This window comes from Pyxicephalus adspersus, chromosome 11, assembly GCF_032062135.1.
Source record: "Pyxicephalus adspersus chromosome 11, UCB_Pads_2.0, whole genome shotgun sequence".
NCBI classification, from domain to species: domain Eukaryota; kingdom Metazoa; phylum Chordata; class Amphibia; order Anura; family Pyxicephalidae; genus Pyxicephalus; species Pyxicephalus adspersus.
In genome coordinates this window covers 43,527,791-43,548,972 of record NC_092868.1, presented here as the reverse complement: position 1 = coordinate 43,548,972, position 21,182 = coordinate 43,527,791, and the positions used below count along the sequence as shown (strand labels likewise).

General features: G+C 38.6%; 1 protein-coding gene across 6 annotated transcripts in view; it reads right to left on the bottom strand.

Moving 5' to 3' along the window:
- PRKCZ (protein kinase C zeta) overlaps positions 1–21,182 on the bottom strand; it is a 157,891-nt gene that overhangs the window by 51,854 nt on the left and 84,855 nt on the right. For all 6 annotated transcript variants that reach the window (XM_072427153.1, XM_072427156.1, XM_072427155.1 and 3 more), the window contains 2 exons: positions 2,725–2,810; positions 136–267 (listed from right to left, as the gene is read on the bottom strand). In XM_072427153.1, coding sequence (XP_072283254.1) covers positions 136–267; positions 2,725–2,810 — 218 coding nt within the window. The remainder of the gene's footprint in view (positions 1–135; positions 268–2,724; positions 2,811–21,182) is intronic.

Here is a 21,182-nt window from a genome sequence, read left to right as displayed (position 1 = left end):
AACCTAATCTTATATATAACTGAGCCGTGGTTATTTTATCTTTAGCTGTTAATGTCCTGCAATCTCTTCACAAGCATTCTAATATGTTGAATGAAGCATTTATTTTTTTTTTGCTTTTGATTCATGTAAACTCACCATATGCTTCTTGCAGGTCAGTGGTACAAGTATGTGACAGCGTTTATGCACAAGAAGTTTGCAGTTGATACACTTGTAGCCTTGCCTGCCAAGGCCCCATATCCTTTCACTGCACTGGCCACAGTAGGCTTTCTGAAAGCAAGATAAAAAAACAGCATCCTTACCATAAGTATCATAACATAGACATCAAAAATAAAATAGAACCAATACTATAATGTTACCAAAAGGCCAAGCACACAGCCATAGAGTAATGGAATGCTAGAGAATGGTCAAAATACTTTCCTTGATATGAAGAAACTTGAAGGACTTGTTTTAGGTTTTCTTACTGATCACATGTTTAATGCCTAGTCACTTGGTCATGTAATCACTTCTGAAAGTGAAGGTCAATTAATCCAACCTCAAATTGTCTCCTTCAATAATGATCACATGACCAAGCGATTATTTGGTCAGAATTATTGTCTACCTGAGGTCTGTGCTGGGCTTTACAGTTTGTTTTCTTAAGAGAATAGCTACAACCTAAGCGGAAATTGCTGCCACCTGTGTGCATGTTGCACAGAAGGATCCTTGCTTTCTGCAAAAGCAGTGGTCTTTCCACAGTGTTCCGACACAACCCCTGCGGAGTCACAGCTAGAACTTTACAAATAGGTAGAATGAGCTTTAGAAGGCAGGGGAGGGGTCAGATCACTGTAAAAAACTTCCACCCAGAAAGGATCCTTCGTTGTAGAATGGTGGCAGGGAACAGGCTTTTCTAATCAGGCTGTTGCTACTTTATCAAAAAGAACCATACAACTTTACAAACTTTGTTGTGATGCACCTGGAATGAATTTGGACAATTCAATAGCATATGCACAAGAGTTTGCTATTCAGCTTAAAATATAACTAAGTGCACTTTTTACAGAACAATTTTTTTTTCTGTACTTGCCACGTTTTAAAGGAATATAACGTGGAAGCTGAATGTAATACAATGTATAACAATTACAGTGGTACAGTGTTTGTTTCTTTTTTGCCTGGACATAGAATAAGAACATTTCCAATGTGTATTTTCCTTGCACCTGTACTGTGACATTTTATGGAAACAAAAACCCTGGTTCACATGAATGCCACACATCCCTACTGGCCAGTAATTTTTGTTCATGCAAACATGCGTGCGCGTACATGAGGCGGCTTGAAAGTGTTGGAATTTAATAGTCAGATTAACCAGGTATTCAGCAAAGTAGCAGGGTACTGAATAATTCTGCACACATGTACAATTTTGAGTCATTGCAAATAATGCCAGGTAGCCACTTTTGTGAGGGAGTCTTTTAAAAGAAACATGATAGCTACCATTGCTAATTTCCCATTCTCTCACTTCCCAGCCATTTACCTTTAATATTTTGCATCACTAATCTGCAACAATAATGCTGAAAAAGACTTATGGGCCCATCAGTGTTCTCCTAAGGCCCTTTTAGCTGGGCCCACCACCCAGCCCCATTCAGTAATCATCAGGCTGTTTTTGGGTGATTACTAATGAGTTGGGTCACAATACAGGGGCTGCCACCCACCTACAATTTCTTCCTACCCAGCTTAAAATAATTTCTGGGTTGAGCACTGCCCATAATTTTCTTCCAACATGAAAAAAAAAGTAGCATAACATATTTTTTAAATCTGGCCCAGTTAATGCAAAAACAAAGTTTAGACAAAAATAAACAATGAAATAACTGAATGGACAACTAGAATTGTTAATGCCTATTCACACAATGAATTCATTGATCAGAGGTGTACATTTCACTGCTGATAATCCGACACCTTCTATGTCAGCACCACAATTGTCATCCTTTATTTACTGACAACATGGACTATTTTGGCATATGCAATTTCCAGTTTAACAGCATTATCAGTACCAGTATCACTAGTCCCCAGGATAACATTCATCATCTGAATATTATAGTATTTATTGCTGTGAAGCCATCAGTTTCACCCAAGGTTCACAGTAACTTACGTAGGAATGATTTAGATTTTCTAGTTTGCTAAATTCATGATCACATGTGCAATTTGCTTGCATCAGAACATTCAGTAAAAGTAGCAGTGCTAAATTTGGAATAATGGTGAGAAAAATGTAGTTGTGTTTTTGTGTGCACATTAAAGCTGGAAAATTTCATTGTGTAGAAACTAAAACAACTGTGTCAGGTTTTAAAGGACAAAACCCAATGTGTCGCTGTATAGAGGAAGGGCCGGACAATCGTATACAGATTCCAATGCTGCACGGGCTGGATCAATGTTTTCTTTATATAGGACAAAAAACAATCATATGTGAGTTATTCAGTTATATCAATGGCAGACTAATTCGGAAGCATTGCTATGGGTTACTGTACTTTACAATGTAAAATAAGCCTTGAAGGTCTCTGGGGAGTATATTGATAGAGCCTTACAGGAACTCATTAGCTTTGAAACAGAATTGTAGCACACATGCTAAAACTGGAGCATAAAGGAAGAGACAGAAGAACAGTGTATGTACAATAGTCATTCTTCCAGTAGAGAAAAGAAGCAATAGCAGGTTAACACAAAGCTGCCCAGAGACCGGACAAGCTGCCTCTTTCATGAATCACTCACTCTGTTAAAGCGTTTGGCTTGAAACAGATGCCCATTCACTCGGTAGAGCTTCCTCCATCTTCTGGCCCCTCGACGGTAGATGGATTCTAGGAAGAAAAGAAATGTGTAAAGGAGAAGCATACTAAGCTAGCAGTGCCAGGCACAAAAACTGCAAGCTGCCTGCACAGAGGAAAGAAAACACAATCCAGCTTGTTTTTTAATAATCAATTCTGGGCGCTGATGCTTGCAACATCATGGCTAGAGCTAGAGCAAAGCTTTTCCATGACAGGCTCCAGATCAAGAGGCATCTGCAAGCGCTTTTTTCTTTGCACACCAGCCTCCTCCCATCATCACATCCTCACATGACCACATGCTAGTTAACCGACCTTTCCCAGAGACTTATGGATGGTGGATAAACAGGTGAAATGGGACGAGGCCGGGATTTTAAAGGCGCACAGCATCTAAAAACAGGATTACAAGCCCCTCCTGTGGAATCCAGGTAAACTGCCAGATGCTGATTAGGAATGCCACTGGGCACATAGTCCTTTTTATTAATGCAAAATATAGAAAGCTTCATGAACTGCCAATTGTTCGTTGAGTCATGCACTGGTTGGAAATGTAAAGGTCCTGACCTGTCAAAAAAAATAATCTCAGGGCTGCACAAATCCTCAGGATACTGTCTGCATGGAGTTTGTGTGTTTGCACTCCATACCTCTACCTAAAATTAGGTTAATTGGCATAACAAAGGGAGTCCACCTAACACAGAATATTTAGATTTGCAGAATTCTTAGAGCTCCACCACCCCCTGATGTTACAATCTTTGATCAGGCATTCTTTTTATTACAAAAAAAATAGAATTAACATATTTGAAGTTTAGACATAATAGTAAAAATGGGGTAGAAAAGTAAAACAGGAAAACCACCTAGATTGTAAGTTCTTCGGGGCAGGGTCCTCTCCTCCTGTGTCAATGTCTGTATTCGTCTGTTATTTACAACCCCTATTTAATGTACGGCACTGTGTAATATGTTGGCATTAGAAACATCCTGTTTATTATTATTATTAATAATAATAATAATAATAATATAAAGCTGTCAGATATAAAAAATACACTATTTATAAGCAGCAACCAATGTTTGTTTACATTTTCTTTTAAAACGTGTTACGGTAATTACATTTACTTATGTACTCATTACAATCATTAAATGTGCTTTTAGGACATTTGATGTAAAATAGATAATATTTTAAATATTTAGCTAGGAAGTAGCAGAGCTCTGGGCCAATCAAGTCTCTGTTGCTGAACAAAATGTTGCTTTCAGTGTGGAAGAGGCACAGCAATGAACTCAACATGCTGCTAGCACATTATTAATTAAATGCTTATTAAATTAATATAGAACTGATTCTGTTCTTGAAAAGTAGGTAAAGCCAAAACCTTTTTTTTAAGCAATAAAGAGAAGGACAAAGTATTTTTGCTGCTTGTGTCCTGTTAGGGATCTCTTCCTGATCCAGAGATGCAATTTCCAAAGGCGCATTTCCTTCTTGGAAAGGACACCAGAACATGCACCCCTTCAGTTTTCCATTACACTGTATTAGGATCCATTCAAACCATTTCTAAAGGCTTGTTGTAATGACAAGCTGATATCCTTTGTTTCGAATAGGCCCGGTTTATAGCAATGTGCTGCTTTGGTGTGCACTTTGTATGAATGGAGCAAATTGCCATTAAACCCAATACATTACAACACATGAAAAGAAAAATAAACATATTTTGGATATTACTGCAATCATCAAATTCTGCATCAGCATGTTAAAAATATTCACATCAAGGTAACACAATAGATTCAGAGAGGTAATTTTGGATTTTCCATCACTTTCTGTATAGGGAACAATCTACCCAAAACCAAATATGTTTAAGCTATATATACATTTAGGTAACATTCACACCATGTTAAATAGTCTTGGAGGGTAAGCAAGTTATTTCAAAAATGGCCACCAGTCGCCAACCGGTGGTCCGTGAACTACTTGTGGTCTGCAGAAAAATTTGAACATTTTCATCCATTACAGCAATTAAAACATGGTACTGGTCTCGGTTTAAAATAAAAACGCAGTAACGCCATTGGAGCCAAAAACCCATAAACTTATTTCAAACAAGCAAAAACACACTTGAAAAACAAAAATCACACTTGAACGGTGTAATACTTGAATTAGCTCCAATTATTTTCTAATTAAACTAACTTTAATAAATTTTTTGCAAATAAACAAGTTTTAAAGATTTTGTAATGATTACATAAGCATTTACAATTTTATTATATTTAATAGGTGTATTTCATTCTAATAAAATGGAAGTTTTCTGTCTGATCATTATTTTACAAATATTTATCTTTTAAAAAAATTCATATTAATGGTTCGCGGGATTTAAAATTACGAATTTATTGGTCAGTGAGGTCCCAAAGTTTGGTGACCGCTGCTTTGTCACTTCATATTCTTTTACTGTCATCATGGCATTACTGATAGATTAGCCCAGGTTGATGTGACAAGCTCAAAGGTCATTCTCCATCACAGGACATCATAGTCAGGGACACCACAGTCTTTCATAGTCTAATCTCTTTATAGCTTATGGCTTAAAGTAAACCTGCTACAATACCAGGCTATTTAAACTGAGAATATGATGAAAAATTACATAACAAGTGAAACAGAAGGACAAAATGATGAGTATGTATGACGCTGAATCTGTGTACAAATCTTCTATAACTCATCACCTGGGTGTCTGATTGGGAAACAAGGCTAATAAAGTACCAATAGAAATGCCTGAAATGTGGAAAGAGGTAAGGCAAGCTCAACTTGTACAGGAAAAGTCAAAGTACTCAAATAAGGATGTTTGTATCTTTGGATCAACAGAACATGTTTTTATTTAGAGAACCTTTGATTACACTGGGGAAGAATTTTGAACACATTTTTTGTTGACTTAAATTTTTAGGTTTATTTACACTAAAATAGGTATGCCCATTCTGAAAGTGCGGTTATTTTTCTTCTATCACGTCAGATTTTTTCTCTACGGGTTATAATAATGTGATTACTGTAGCGTGGATTTGTATAGACTATTCATTTACATGCAAAACAGTGTGGTCAGAGGTTGTGCGCTGCTCTACGTGGTGAATAAGCAAAATTTATTTTTCTACTTACACACGTATTTCCTTTCTTTCAGATCATGTCTGGCTCTGCTGCTCTTGTTGTAAGTGCCTAAACAACCCTGATTCATTTTGTTATATCTGTGGCAGTTTCACCATTCCCAGTCAAAGGATGAACATCAGTACATTTGTAGAGCAAGCAATATCTTTGGGATATTTCAAAGTTAAACTTGGTGATCAAGATAAGTCTTGGGCCCCTCATAAGGTGTGCAAACAGTGTGTCGAAGGTTTACGGATGTGCACAAAGGGAACACGTGATAAGATGCCATTGGTACACCTATGGTTTGGCGGGAGCCAGAAGATCATTTCAGGGACTGTTACTTTTGTATAGTGAAAACTTCAGGATATAACATGAAAAATAAATGTAACATAGATTATCCTAGTCTACCATCGGCTATACGACCAGTGGCTCATTCAGATGAAATCCCAGTGCCAGTTATCGTTACACTACCCTCTCTTGAAGAATATGATTATGGTGATGAACTAGGTGACAACAATGATGAAGAGTTTGAAATTAATTAGGACTCTGTTGGTAAGAGATTTAATCAGCATGAGTTGAGTGATTTGGCATGTGATTTGGGACTATCGAAGAAAGCTTCAGAACTCCTAGCATCAAGACTGAGTGAGAAAAACTTACTTGAAAAAGGAACAAAGGTATCGTATTTTCTAACCAGAGAAATTGCATTTCTGCAGTACTTTAGAACCGACAGTGGCTTTGTGTTTTGCCATACCATATCTGGTTTAATGGAGGAATTGGGAATTAAAATCTATAACTCAACAGAATGGCGATTATTCATCGATAGCTAAAAGCCGAGCTTAAAGTGTGTCCTCCTTCACAATGGCAATATATTTGGGTCAGTACCAATTGGCCATTCAGTTTCTCTTTGCGAAGAATATGCAGACATAAAAGATTTATTGAGTTGTTGCAATATCACCAACACAATTGGGTCATCTGTATTGACCTAAAATGGTATGCTTCCTTCTTGGTCAGCAACGCGGATACATTAAGTATCCCTATTATCTGTGCATGTGGGACAGCAAAGCTTGTGAGAGGCATTGGGTGGAAAGGAATTGGCCTCCAAGATCTGCCCTAAAACCAGATGATCCAAATATTCTACATGAGCCACTTGTTGATAGAAAGAATATTATATTCCTGCTTCTGTACATGAAACTGGGTCTGATGAAGCAGTTCGTTAACGCTTTGCCAACTGAAGGAAACGGTTTCAAGTACTTCATTTTGTCATTTCCTAGCCTGTTGGTTCACATATTCAGCAGCTCATCAAAGATGAACATTTCTTTAGGACAATATCAGAAGACGAAAAGAATGCTTGGATATCATTCAAAGCCATTGTCAAGGACTTTCTTCGAAACACACAAGCAATTAATTACACAGAAATTGTCCAGAAACTCTTGGAGAGCTACAAAATGCTTGGTTGCAATATGAGCATCAAGGTGCATTTTCTGCATAGCCACCTTTTTAACTTCCCGGAAAACCTTGGTGCATTCAGTGATGTGCAAGGTGAATGATTCCACCAAGATTTGAAGGTCATGGAAGGATGGTATCAGGGTAGATGGGATGTACATATGATGGCCGACTATTGTTGGAGCATTTAGCGGGATTGTCCTAACACTGAACACTCCAGGAAAAGTTTAGGTTTACTTTCAAGCAGAACTAAAGTTCCAATTTGCAAAATTTCCAATCAGGCAGGACAGGTGATGTCCTTTCTGCAATAAAACATACTCAACCCCCTGATAGCTCAGCTCAATCACGTAGCTGTGCATGTTAGTAGCTGGAATACCCAGCTGCCAGGGATGTCATCCCAGCCCAGCCTAGCCAATCAAGATGGTCAAAGATCGAAACAAGAAGAGAAGGAAGAAGATGACAGCGCCCACGTGGGTAGTTGTATATACACAGGTTTTATTCCCAAATAAACGATTTACCGATTGGTTATTAACTGGTTGAAGGGGGGCACTTTTTTTTTTATTCCAGACATGAAAATCAAACTTTCAGCCTAGAATGCACTATAATGTTTGCAATAAAGCAGCCTAAAATCAATCTGATCTAATTTGGCACACGGACACATATTACAGCACTGCATATTATGTTAGCGCTATAAAAATCTTTTTCATTAATAATAATAATAATAATAATAATATTACTAATATTAGGTCATGTTTAGGTTCCATCAGGTGCAGATTAAAAAAAAAGTTGGGGCTGGGAACACCCTCCAGCAAAAGATAGAGTGTCTCTAATGCATTTGAAGACACTTCTAGAGGAAGAGAAGGCTATGCTGTATTACAAAGAACAAGGAAAGGTGTGTGTAATGTGTGTAACCGTTGGTGAGATTTTACCTCACTTGTCATTGGTTCCCAAATTGACTGCAATTAAATATTTTTGTTTTGTTTTTTAGAGAAATGATGAAGGGATGAAACCTTTGGCAGATTACTGTTCTTGTACAAGTCTTCCTACCCCAGGTGAGAACCACTTTGTTCATTTCTTGTCTTGGTATCACAGCAAGTGGGATGAAATCTCAGTGTGATGGACAGCCATAAAGGCATGACAGAAGTGTTACTACCCCCTAATAAATCCAAAACTCAAAAACTCATTAGCATTATTCTTCAAATTAAGAGTGAGTGAGTAAGTAACATTGTTTTTTAGGAATGCTGCATTTTTGGGGAAGGTTGGTTAATATTATTTGGGGTGTAAAAATCCACTTTAAAGATTTGAGACCAGGCAGGGCTTTATTGCAGAAAGGGGCAGGCTAGGTCACTTCTACAATAAACATTCTTACCTGGTTGATTCCTGGGATATCGGTCACATTATTGCTTCATCTGCAGTTGTCAGAATTGAATGAACTCAAACAGAACTGTGCCCGTCATCCCAGGCAATCAAGATAGCCAAATATTACAAAAAGGAAAAGAAGGAGGAAGAAGATGGTGGTGACCTGGATGGAACAGTGACAGGTTTCGTTATTATTACACAGTATTTATAAAGCACCAACATATTACACAGCACTTTACAAAGTCCATAGTCATGTGACTAGCTGTCCTTCAAGAGGTTCACAATCCAATGTCCCTACCATAGTCATATGTGGGGGGGGGGGGTCTTGTCAGATATAACTGATATATAGGTATTACTAAAAACAAAATTCAGTAACCCCTGGCAGTTAATCAGAATAAATATTTTACTGATCTGGTTACAGTATCTTAAAATCATATTAGTTGCTAGACGCTTCCTGACTTTTGCAGATTTTAATAGGTCCCAGTTTTTCCTTATACACTTAGGTTAAGAGTGAAAAGATTACTTCTGTCTTCTTCCTTTAAATTGAATCACTATGTTTCAAATTGATATTGCTGAGATTGGAATTCAAGGCGAGATAGCAGTCACCAACAACATGATAACAACTGACAACCCCCGCAGAAAGAAAGTCAGATTTGACCAGAGGCTATTTATGGAACTGGAGGTGCAAAGATGAAGGTATTTGCCCCTGGACATCTCAAGACACCAAGGACATTTATAGTTATAGAACTGATACACTAACAGAAAACATTACACCACACAATGACCTCAAGAACAACTACAATTCTATGCAGTCAGCCAAAATCCACAAGCAGAATTATTTTAGTGTTTTTTGTACTTTAGAGGAAACTATGAGGGCTCATTTACACTTTTATGTTTGTGCATTGCTATAATGTTGTGGTATATGTTAACAAACTTTGTACTAAAGCAGCTCATTTATTTTAAACTCTTAAGTCACTTCAGCTGAGATAAAGATGTTACCTTATTGCCTTGGGTTGCTGCATGGTGACCATGCATTACCCAATAGCAGCATGTCAATGTGAATGAGCCCTGAAGATTTTAAGCAAGTTTTTTTTTTTTTTTTTTTTGGGTTAGCTAAAGAAATGATAATAGTAAGTATAATTATTATTAGCCAGTATTTATATAGCACCAAGATAATATGCAGCGCTGTACGAGGTCCATATTCATGTCACTAGCTGTCCCTCATAGGAGCTCACAATCTAATGTCCCTACCATAGTCATATGTCATTAACGCAGTCTAAGGACAATTTTTGGGGGGAAGCCAATTAACTTAACTGCAGGTTTTTGGAATGTGGGAGGAAACCAGAGTGCCCAGTGAAAACCCACGCAAACACGGGGAGAACCTGCAAACTCCATGCACATAGTGTCCTGGACGAGATTCAAACCTGGGACCTAGAGCTTCAAACGTCAGAGCATTTACCTCTGAGCCACTGTGCTCCCCATTAAATGTTTCACTAAGCCCAGGAGTGCCTTCTAGGAGTACTAAAGTATTTTGCTACACTACCTCTTTGCAAGACCTAAAGATGCTATGCAAACGCTAACCATTAAAGCGTACCTAAAGTCAGAAATTTCACTTTACATAAAAGGGTAGAGAGAAAAAAAAAGGGTGCAGCACTGTCCCCTCATTTTCGGCCGCCTAGGTGGTCGAGATGGGAGCACAAAGCCTCCTGGGATACCTGCGTCAGGCAACCTGGGAGGCTCTTGGGCGCTCCTTCTGCGCATGACCGAGCATTTTGGGCTTGCGCAGAAGGAGCCTTTTTGCTGAAAAAGAACAATTTGCCGATCTCATGCATGCGCAGACGGATCAGCAAATTTTGTTTCATACTACGTCACCCGATCTCGTGCCTGGGACCCGGAAGAGAAGACGAAGATGGCAGCACCCAGAGCGCAGGCTCCGGGACGGATGCCGAGATGACGAGGGACCTGATGCCGGACAACCCTGGAGTGATCAGACTGCCCTGTCGGATTGAAGGTACGTGTGTTTTTGTTTTGTTTAGTTTTGAGTATAGTTCCCCTTTAGCTTTTTTTTCTTTTTGGTCTGTTAAATTTATTAAAATGATTTTTTGACATCCGAGAAAAAAAAAATTAACAGTGGCAGAATATTAGCTTGTAACTTGCTGTGCACTCTGTTTATGCTGCACTGACACCTGAAATGGTGGTATCAGCCCAGCTCAGTTCTTTTCTGTGGGCTGCAGAAAAACTTTCCTCATGGCATGGCATTACTCTGTAATTCACGTTAGAAGCAAATAATGTGCAGTGAAGGAGCACTGTAACTGCTGGACAAGATGGACCACCAGGTGAAAGGAACAAGAAATCAGCCAGATAAAAAGAACATTGATGCAACCCCAGCATCTAATAAGACTGGAAAGCTGCAAAATATTATATTTTTAGACTTAGGCTTAAATACACTTTAATTTTATGACCAATTTAAAATGTTCTACCTATGATGAAGTGGTATAAATTCACAGCACACTTATAAGAGTAAACATGCTGTGTTTAAATACAGGCTGTACCTAGCACAAACTTGTTGCAAATTAAATTACACGGAGGCTTAAGGGGCTACAACGATAAGCCCTGTACCAATATTGGATATTAAAATCCATAGCAACACAGAGAAAGTGCCTTTTTAATATCGGTTATCTGATGAGCAAATGGTTTAGAAAACCCAGACAGAGAAAGGGAATGGAGGAACTTGACATTTAGAAAGAAACAATAGATTTAGAGTGTGGATAAATTAGGCAAATTTATCTCCATTGGACAGGTGACTAAGACATGAAAATTATTCCACATTTAGAGCCCTCTTCTGATGCTGGCACAATAAGTAATCATTTGAATGTAAACAGTTGTTTACTAACCAAAACAGATATTTCCACAACCTGTAGATGTCTGTACTGAAATAATCTTGTTTATCTTAGGGATTTCAGTTTACACCAATGGCTGAATGCTTGCTTATAGGGGAGCATGTATAAATGAAAACCAAATACTCTTAAAGTGGACTTATCAAGAAAATTTCAACATGATCAGTGCTCAACCCAGAAATTTTTTTAAGCCGGGTGGGAAGAAATTGTAGGTGGGTGGCAGCCCCTGTATTGTGACCAAACTCTTTAGTAATAACCCAAAAACAGCCGGGTGGGTGCTGAAAAGTGCCGGGTGGTGCACCCAGCTAAAAGGGCCTGGGGAGAACCCTGATGATGTAAAATAATTGTTCACATAATGAAACAAAATATTTTTTTTAATATTCTGCCCCATCCATCTTCATTGCCTCTCCTGGGTTATGTCACATATCCCAGGAAGTTGCTGTCTAACCTTTGTGTCACCTGGGGCCTTCCTCGAATGCAAATAAAAAGTGCACCATCTCAAACATGTTCAGTGACTGAGGTTGGTGCTTGTTTATTCACATTTGGAGGAAGACACGTCACTCAATCTCATGTACGTACAGTGTGCGATTGGGCGACATCATCAAGAACCTGAATGGTAGCATGGAATATAACAGGGGGTCTGGAAAGAGGGCAGAAACAAGATACCATGGGATTTGCTGGGCCCTGTAAGTACATTGATCGAGGGTCAGATCTACCTGAAAAATATTTACACGAATATAGAATACTTGGAGAAAAACTGACCAAACAAAAACATTCTAGCAGATTGAGATGTTTTGGGAAAAAAAGACGTTGCCTCTTACCTCTTGTTTACTTATCACAATGTTTGTTACCTTTACGACTGCAGCACATGCACACAAAATAAAACAAAAAAAGCACACACTTGCTTAGATTCCAGTGCACTTGTGTAGTATTTACATCAACATTGTGGTTGTAGCCGAAGCAAGAATACCTCAGACCCAAAAGAAGATGGCACCAACAGAGTGGAGACTGGTAGCTCCTACCTTACATCACTGGAGAACAGCATATCCAGAAGTATGTGTACAAAGTACTGAGCAAACGTGCACATTATGGCAAACGCTGCCTAGCTGCTACATAAATAGAAGTTGCATAGTTCAGAAGTTTGCCATTGCAGCCCCCACTGCCTGGCTTGCCTTGGCCCAAAATAACATTCCACTCCTCTGGTGCTCCTAGAGTTATTACTAAAGCTGATCTTTGGGTATTTTTTTACCTTTTTAACTTGAGTCTTTGGGAGGCAGGACATCCAAAAGCAAACATAAGTTCTAAAGACTTCTTTGGACAGATTGGGAGCACTGAGCCTCCTGGGATTACCATATCACGCATCCCAGGGGGCTCCTGGCTGCTCCTAATGTGCAAGCAGCAGAAGCTTTTTCTTCAATGGGGGAAAAAAAGGCAACCTTCCACATGCGCAGTGTGATCGGCACTCTTTTTCCCCCCATTCAAAGCAGGCTACGTCATCTGATCTTGTGCCTGCGCAGTGTGAGGTCGAGTAACGTAGGCAGAAGACAAGAAAGAAAATGGAAAATCCTGGAGCTTCCTATGCACCTGGACGGAGGGGGACACGAACCAGGAAACCTACCGAGGTATCAACGAATCTGCGAAAGTAAAGGAGAATTTTTTTATTTTTAGTTTACTTCCGCTTTAAATGCATCCTCAGATTTTAGTTCAGTGAGGAAAAACAGGGGGCTGAACACAAGTAAGGTAAATCAATGTGAGTGGAAAGTACCCTCCCTACTCCTTTCAAGTTTCCTGATCTGCTGGGTAGTATGGCTCACCATGGTGATTACTATTGGAGGGGGTGGCAGACATATATTTTGGGCATCCATGACCTAGATTTCTCTGACCAGAACAATGCAATATATGCTGATGTTGTGGCGAATGTTTGGAAGTTCTCTACTCCCGTCACGGTCTATGCATTAACCCACACTGGTGTAACTGACTCCCACAATTGCATGCAGTTAGAGGGCTCTTCAGAGTTGTGGGGGCAGCTCTGTATATGCAAAGGTTACTGCACAGATTCTTCCCCTGCTTGATGCTGAATCTAAAGAATTTAGAAGCTTGTGATAACTTCACAGAAATGGAAGTATCCAGCTTTTATATCAAGAAGTCATGGTGGCCAGACGGTATTTTTTTTCTCATTTTTTACCAAGAGATTAGCTTTACGCTTGTTGCATGTGGCGGTCTGTTTTTTTTTTCATTTTTATTTCTCATTGAATCCTTAAATAGGAGTGAATATACCTGATTTCTTAGTACCACCAACCTGTTTGTGCCCGTTAGAAAAGTCTCATCCTTGCGTGTAGATTTTCAGTTTATTTTACAAGGCGTGAAGGAGAAGAATGCTTTTCTTGGCTTTGAAAGCCGAGCGGAGAAATTGGGTAAAGGAGTTTTCCCAATGGAGTCCTCAAAAGACTGACGAGTACTTATCTCAATCTGTGTGTCATTTTCTTAGTAACATTGATAATCGCTATCTGTGTCCTAAAGTTTACAACAAAGATACCATTCATGTGGAAGGATGATAATGTCTGTTTTTGTTGGTTCAGTACAGTGTTTCTTGACCCTTTTAACATTGGAGAACCCTTGAAATAACTTTTAGGTCTTCAGGTAACCCCTACTATAATTTCCACAGTTTACAGTACATTAAGTGTGGTCATCAGTAGGATGAATGCTTCCTACATTGCTGACCAGTGAGAAGAATGTCATCATTACAGATAGCCAAAAAAAATCATTGGTGTGACTTATACTGACCTGAGAGCTATAAATTGCTCAAGGAACCTCTAGCTACCTCTAGGAACCCTGGTTGGGAAACAATTGTTTAGTGTATAAATGTGTGATGTTTAGAATCATCAGAGCTGCCCCATTCCAGAAGTGTATGAAAAGCTACAGACATTTTTATTATATGTTTCGTGTACATGTGAAAGATCCACTTATAGCAGAACTCTAGACATGAGTATTAAACCATGTTAATCACCTTTGCATTAATTTTGAAAAGCATAAATGTTTACATCTGGTTGGTGACGTCAAACCTATGCTCTCCTTTACTCCATAGGTGGTCCTAGTATTAGACTAAGAAAAAGAGATCTCCTCATAGACCAATACTGATAGCCCTCCATTTTACACTCTGATAATTGCCATTTACAGAACTAAATGTTTGTAAAATAAAATATATGACAAGCACCAAAATCTGTTCTATATTTTATTTTACACTTTTTTTCTGTAAATGGCAATTATCAGACTTTGAAAGGGAGGGCTATCTGTATTGGTCTATTAGTAGATCTCTCTTTCTTAGGACCCCATATGGAGTAAGGGTGAGCATAGGGTTGACTTCACCAACATCTAAACCAGCAGGCTGAAGCAAAAGAGGTGACTAAGGTAGCAAAACAAAGAAGCCCTATTATCCCTATAATCAGACCGGATAAGTGCCACTGTCACTGCTCTCTTCTGCTTTAATTGAACTTAGTAATGCGGCACAACAATTATGCCTTCCCGATCCTCTCATTTCAAAGCAAGTTTATTACTCAATTATTTTCTAGATAAAAAAAAAAAAACAAATTTGCTCTTTGCAGTCCCTAATTATATAAAGCATCTCTTTCTCTAACATGTAGGCCACATGGTAGAGCAGGGAGGTAGCATTTTACACCCTTGGCAAGAAAACATGCTGTTTTTATCACGCTAACAATGTGACTTACTAATTCAGATTAATAATAGATCTGCTTTAACGTCAAACATTCTGCTTTTATTGATGGTGAACACTGTGCAATGCATAGCAGTATAACTGTACAACAGAGAGTACAATCTATCTAAGTGTATCTTATGGATAATCTCCTTATGATTTATTACCCATCCGAGGCTTTCGGGTGACCTCAGACCTAGAAGCAGTGATCTAAGTAAAGTGGCTAACATTAGGAAGAACTCTGATAATGGAGCGATAAGAAAAGCGAGGGCGAGACCTTCATGAACAAAAGCAAATGAAAAGTGCTCATTTATTACAAAGCTTCAATAACAAAAAAGCAAGGAACTATACACCACAATAAAAAATCAATACATTCCTGTGACAAGGCATAAGCAAAACCTAATTACAGCGATAGTGAATTATTTCCCCTTTACTGTAATACCAGAAGGGTTGTGGAGATTTTAAGAAAGGTATTAGTTAAATGTCTACCATATATTTAGACATTAAAGCCCAACTGAAACAATCACAGCTGGAGAAGAAAAGCCTGTCCTCTGCCAGCTTGTTTGTTTCCTTTGGAAGCACTGGTCTCTCTTTAAGGTCCATATGCCTATTTTTGAGTCAGAGCTGGAGAAGTCCAATAAACACAGAGCTTGACCTTTGCTAATTGGTTAGCGCCAGCTCTGACCCACCAGGGGCATGTCAGACTTTTACTGAGAGACCACTGCTTCCACATACAAAGCAACGGTCCTATTCTGCAGCATGCAGCCTTTTCTGTTAAGAATATGGCCACTTTTTAAAAGATTTTGTTTTGATGAACTAGAAAAAGGTTTTTTTTGTTTGTTTTGTTTAATTCAAGCTCTGTTACATTTACTTCAAGGCTCAACCCAAGACAAAGGATTTCTAGACAGAATAGGAAATATTCTAAACATCTGTTATAAGGTTTGAAATATTGTCTGTATCCTAAAGATTTTCCTTATTGTCCTGTTTTGTACTCCCATTAACCGGACAAGGAATAAGGAAAAATGCCCCATGAAGGGACCGACGGCAACAAAATCCTGACAAAGGTTCCAAATGTAGAAAGAATTAGAATTAGCTGTTCTGTTTGACAACAATCAAATGGACTAATCGCAAAAATGTAGACACAAACCAAAAAAAAGTTGACAAAATTGCTCACTTTTCTCTAAACTCCAGTCAAAGACAAAAAACAAACTGGTATATTTTGCCATCACATTATAAATCCACTGCAGCTGCAAATCACATGCATTTAAATGTTAAGAGTCTTGTAAAATCTGTATTCAGTGTCTACATAGTAAATGGCTTTACCATCATTTTTAAATTTCAAATATTATTTAAAATCCAACATTATAACAAAAAACAAATCAGTGACCTCCAAAGCACTGACAGCTCCAAAGTTAAAAAAACAAAAAGCAATGCACCAAAATAATTGCCAAATCATCCTGCATATATGTTGAAGTGGGAGGAATTTGTTGCACAAGGAGCCTGGGGTGCCATGCTACATAATAACCTGTAGATGGCAGCATGTACTTTGATATTCATATCCTGGACTGTAAGCACACTCATAACACAACTCTCAAGACTTTTTCTACCAACCTCTATCTAACTGCTCACCTTATGTATTTTCTAATCTATACTTATGCACTAGACTGGCAGCCTTCACTGCAAGTGGAATTATGACTGTAAAACTATTTTAAAAATATCTCACATCTATTCAAAGTTTGTTAAGCTTTACTTTAGATTCCTACCAGCTTTTTTTGTTAAGATATTGTATTATGCCCTTCCTATGGACCAGTGACATGGGAGGCTGTGCACAGAGGAGGAGGTCAGTGCATAGCCGGTCAATCGGTGTATCAAATCAGCAAGGGTTGCCCCTCATAGGAACAATTATTGTACCTAGAGTCCCACTAACATCAGTGTGTTGCAACTTGTGCTTACATCACTCTGGAATTGAAGGAATAATATTTTTTGATTATGATCCTTGAAGCTTTTTACATTACAGTATTTAGTTACAGTTTAGTATTTAAAAAAAAATAGTGTTTACTGCAGCTTCCATGCTGTTTTTATGACGGTCAATGTCAGAACACTAAAATGCAATGTATGTACCATTAAGTGTTCCTTGTGTCACATGACACGTTTGAAAACTGGTGGGAAAAAGAATGACAGACTCAAATGCATGCTGCATAATATAGATACCTAACTGCAAAATAGTAAAAGCACATTAGTGTTTGCATTACACAATGTGTATGAATTATTAAAGGCATTGGGCCCGATTTAATAAAGCTTGCCAAGGCTGGAGAGGATACACTTTCATCAGTAAAGCTGGGTGATCCAGCAAACCTGGAATGTATTTCTCAAATATTTAGCTATTTGTTGGCAAATGTTTTCCATCCTGGACCAGATCCATTCCTGGTTTGAAGGATCACCCAGCTTCACTGATAAAAATGTATCATCTCCAGCCTTGGAGAGCTTTAATAAATCAGGTACATTGATGTGATTGGGTCTATGCACAGGCAAAGGAAGAAAGGCTTTTCTATAGATAGCTCCAATACACAAATTATTGCATCATTATGTACATTCTGTGCATGCACAAGGTCTTTTTTTTTTCAAAGGGCAAGATGATATCCATGAAGGGGAAATTTGTGGGAATAAAGATGGTGCAGAATGAATTAGCAACAGCTCTGCTTTAAAGTAATGCATGCCGAGAAAGATGCACAGAGTCCCTCATTGATGTTTTATTTTTATGTGCTGAAAGCCCTGGGATATCTTCCTCACATCTACTACCTAGAGAATCTGTGACCTAAAATAAGAATGCAGCAAGTCAAAACTTCTAATAGTTATTCCCACTCAGTGAATCATCAAATAGTGGAGGAAAGTTATGAGTTAGACCCTGGAGTATTCTCCTTTCGTAATTGAAACTCTTATAGTTCTATGACGACAGGATCCCTTTAAATTAATCATATTAAATGCATACTAATCCTGTTGTTAAGATACCTATTAATAAGCTGGCTACTCTGGATATAACGATGCGTGTTTCTATAGCAACATTGTGGCATTACAGCTTCAGTGGTGTGAAAATATAGCCATTATCTGGTATTGGTGTATTTGTGAAGGCGTTCTATTTTCTGCCAATTGCCAACAACAGCCTATTTAATTAGAAAAAACACACAAGTTCAGAAGGCAAGCTTGAAACAGCCTGTTAAGTCATAGGCACCTGTACGTATGTAAAGATTAAGTATAGATCCTACATTTGCAACACTGATATATAAACAAGGCAGAAATGTATTTATTCTGCGCTTCACACTAATCATTTCCAACACAGACTGCTGACTACAATATGCATACAATAGTGTTGCAAATTATAAAAAGCATTGGGTTGTTACAAATTTTACAATTTGGCAAATACAACAACTTCAGATGAACAAAGTGCAAAATGCAGTAGCAGTGTGTGAGAAATGATACACTTTTACAACTTCCATAGGAATTAGGAGGGTAAGCAGCAGCCAAATGCTGCTACTCAAAGGCACTCAATTAATTGACCATCATCAAGAGTTTAGGAGGTTGCTGGTCTGGAGCATTCAGGTGTGTGTTAACACAATGCCAAGGAGATAAGACATCAGCAGTGATCATAGAGAAGTAATTGTTGCTGCCCATCATTCTGGAAAGGCTTATACAACCATTTTAAACAAACTGAAGCAGACCATTTCACTGTGAGATTATTCAAGTGGAAAATATTAAAAGATCTTTAAGTTGCCAGCCTTCCAAAGAAAAAATATACCTGCAAATTCACCCCATAGTCAGACAATGGAAGGCTCAGAGAAACTGCAAAAGAACCTTCAAATTAGTATGGACCTGAGTAAGCATGGTAAGAGGCAAAGTTAATGACTGTACAATTAGAAAAAAGACTAAAAAGTATGGCTTGTGTTAAGGAGTTGCCAGGAGAAGCCTCTTCTTTAAAAATGAACATGGCAGCTTAGGTGTTCAAAGTTGCATTTGAACAAGCCACAAGATTTCTGAAACAATGTTCTTCGGACCGACATGACCAGAGTGGAGATGTCTGGTCATAATCAGTATCATGTTTGTCAAAAACCAACACAACAAAACTGCACAAACCTGAGAGGCACAAACTTAAACAAACTGTCATACATAAGGAAGGGTGATAATTTGGGCTTGTTGTGCAGCCCATGAACTTGAATGTACACAGGAACAAATGTAAGGTCATCTGAGGGACAGCTAAAGATAGGCTGAAATTGGGTCATGCAAATCTACAGAATGACTGAAAAAGAAAAATGTTGCAATGGCCCACCTAATGTCCAGACCTCAACACGATCTAATTATTGTAATGGAACCTTAAGAGAGCTGTGCACAAACGAATAACCGCAAACCTCAATGAACTGAAGCAATGTTGTAAATAAGAGTGGGCCAACATTCCTTTAAGACGGGCCATCAAACTTTTTTGGCCATTTTTAGGGGTGGGCAGAATCACACAGTAGGCTGTACTCTCTGTCGAGTCCCGCCCTAATAGCTCCGCGCCCCCACCAGGAACACCCCCTGAAGGGAATTTCCTCTCCTCCACAATGCAATATGCATTGCAGAGGAGAGGAAATTCCCTTCAGAGAGCAACAGCAGGAGGAGGCTCAAGAGCCGCATGGGGCTTCGGCCGAATCCCAGCTGGCAACCTGTGGCTCTAGAGCCGCGGGTTGCTTGCCGGCCTGCATTAGGCCGGATCAGCTAGGGGGCGTTAGGCCAGGACAAACTACCGGCTAGGCCGTATCTAGCCTAAAGGCCGGAGTTTGCCGACCTCTGCTTTACGACAATGTGAGTGATAAACTCACACAGAACAAGCTTTTGAATGATGGGGTGTACTTAGTTTTTATCACATGGCTTCATTTTGGGTAAATAATGACAGCATAATATGTGAAACATGCTGTCACATGAAAAAACTTGCCGATCTCACTGTGCATGCATGAGATAGGCAATTGTTTTCCCTATTGATAAAAGGGCTCTGCAGAAGGAGCAGCCAAGAGCATGATGCGTGACGTAGGCGATCAAGAATTAATGGAGTGGTTGCACTTAAAAAAACACTGACAAACAAAAATTTTTACTTTAAATAAAAGGGTTGTTTACCCTTTTATGTAAAGTAAAAATCCTGAGTTTTTGTACGCTTTAAGTCAGACGGCATGGTATATATTGTGGTGCCACAATACATTGTGGTATTTAGAATGAATGACACCATGGTGCACCAACACTTGGATTACAAACCATATTGTGCACAGCACGGTCAGACAGCAGAAATGTGACTGTATTGTAGATGGACTGAACATGAATTGGAGATGGTGAAGAGTGTTTTTTTTGCAGTCCAGATCAGGAGCGAAGCCTAAAGTGACAATGCCGTTTCGCCATGGATTCAGTACAGTAAATGAGAGTTGTCACCATAGAACAGGAAAGGTGGTATTGGCAGGATCATCAGATGAAGGGGGGAAAAAAAAGGATTTGGAAAAAAAAAAATAAAATGCATGCAGCCACATTTAAGGATTGCTATATTACATTTTGTTTCTTAGTTTAGATAAGTTAATCACATTTAGGATTATCATTTAAGTGTATGTATAGATACAAAAAGAAACAAACAACATTTTAGTCCGAGTGATGTTTTCTTTAACCCGTCATATGTGTCAAATTATATATTCCTATGTAGATGTAAACATAAGTAATGTGTTCATATATTATTAACATGCTAAATTGAGGTAATCCTTCAACAAAGAATTCTTCATTTCATTCTGCCAGAGGCTGGCATCATCTTATTTCACACATTATGTACACCACACTTCTACTCCTTCTATAGGATGCGGGCCCTTGGCTTTCATAAGCATCTGATCCAACATAGAATTCTATAT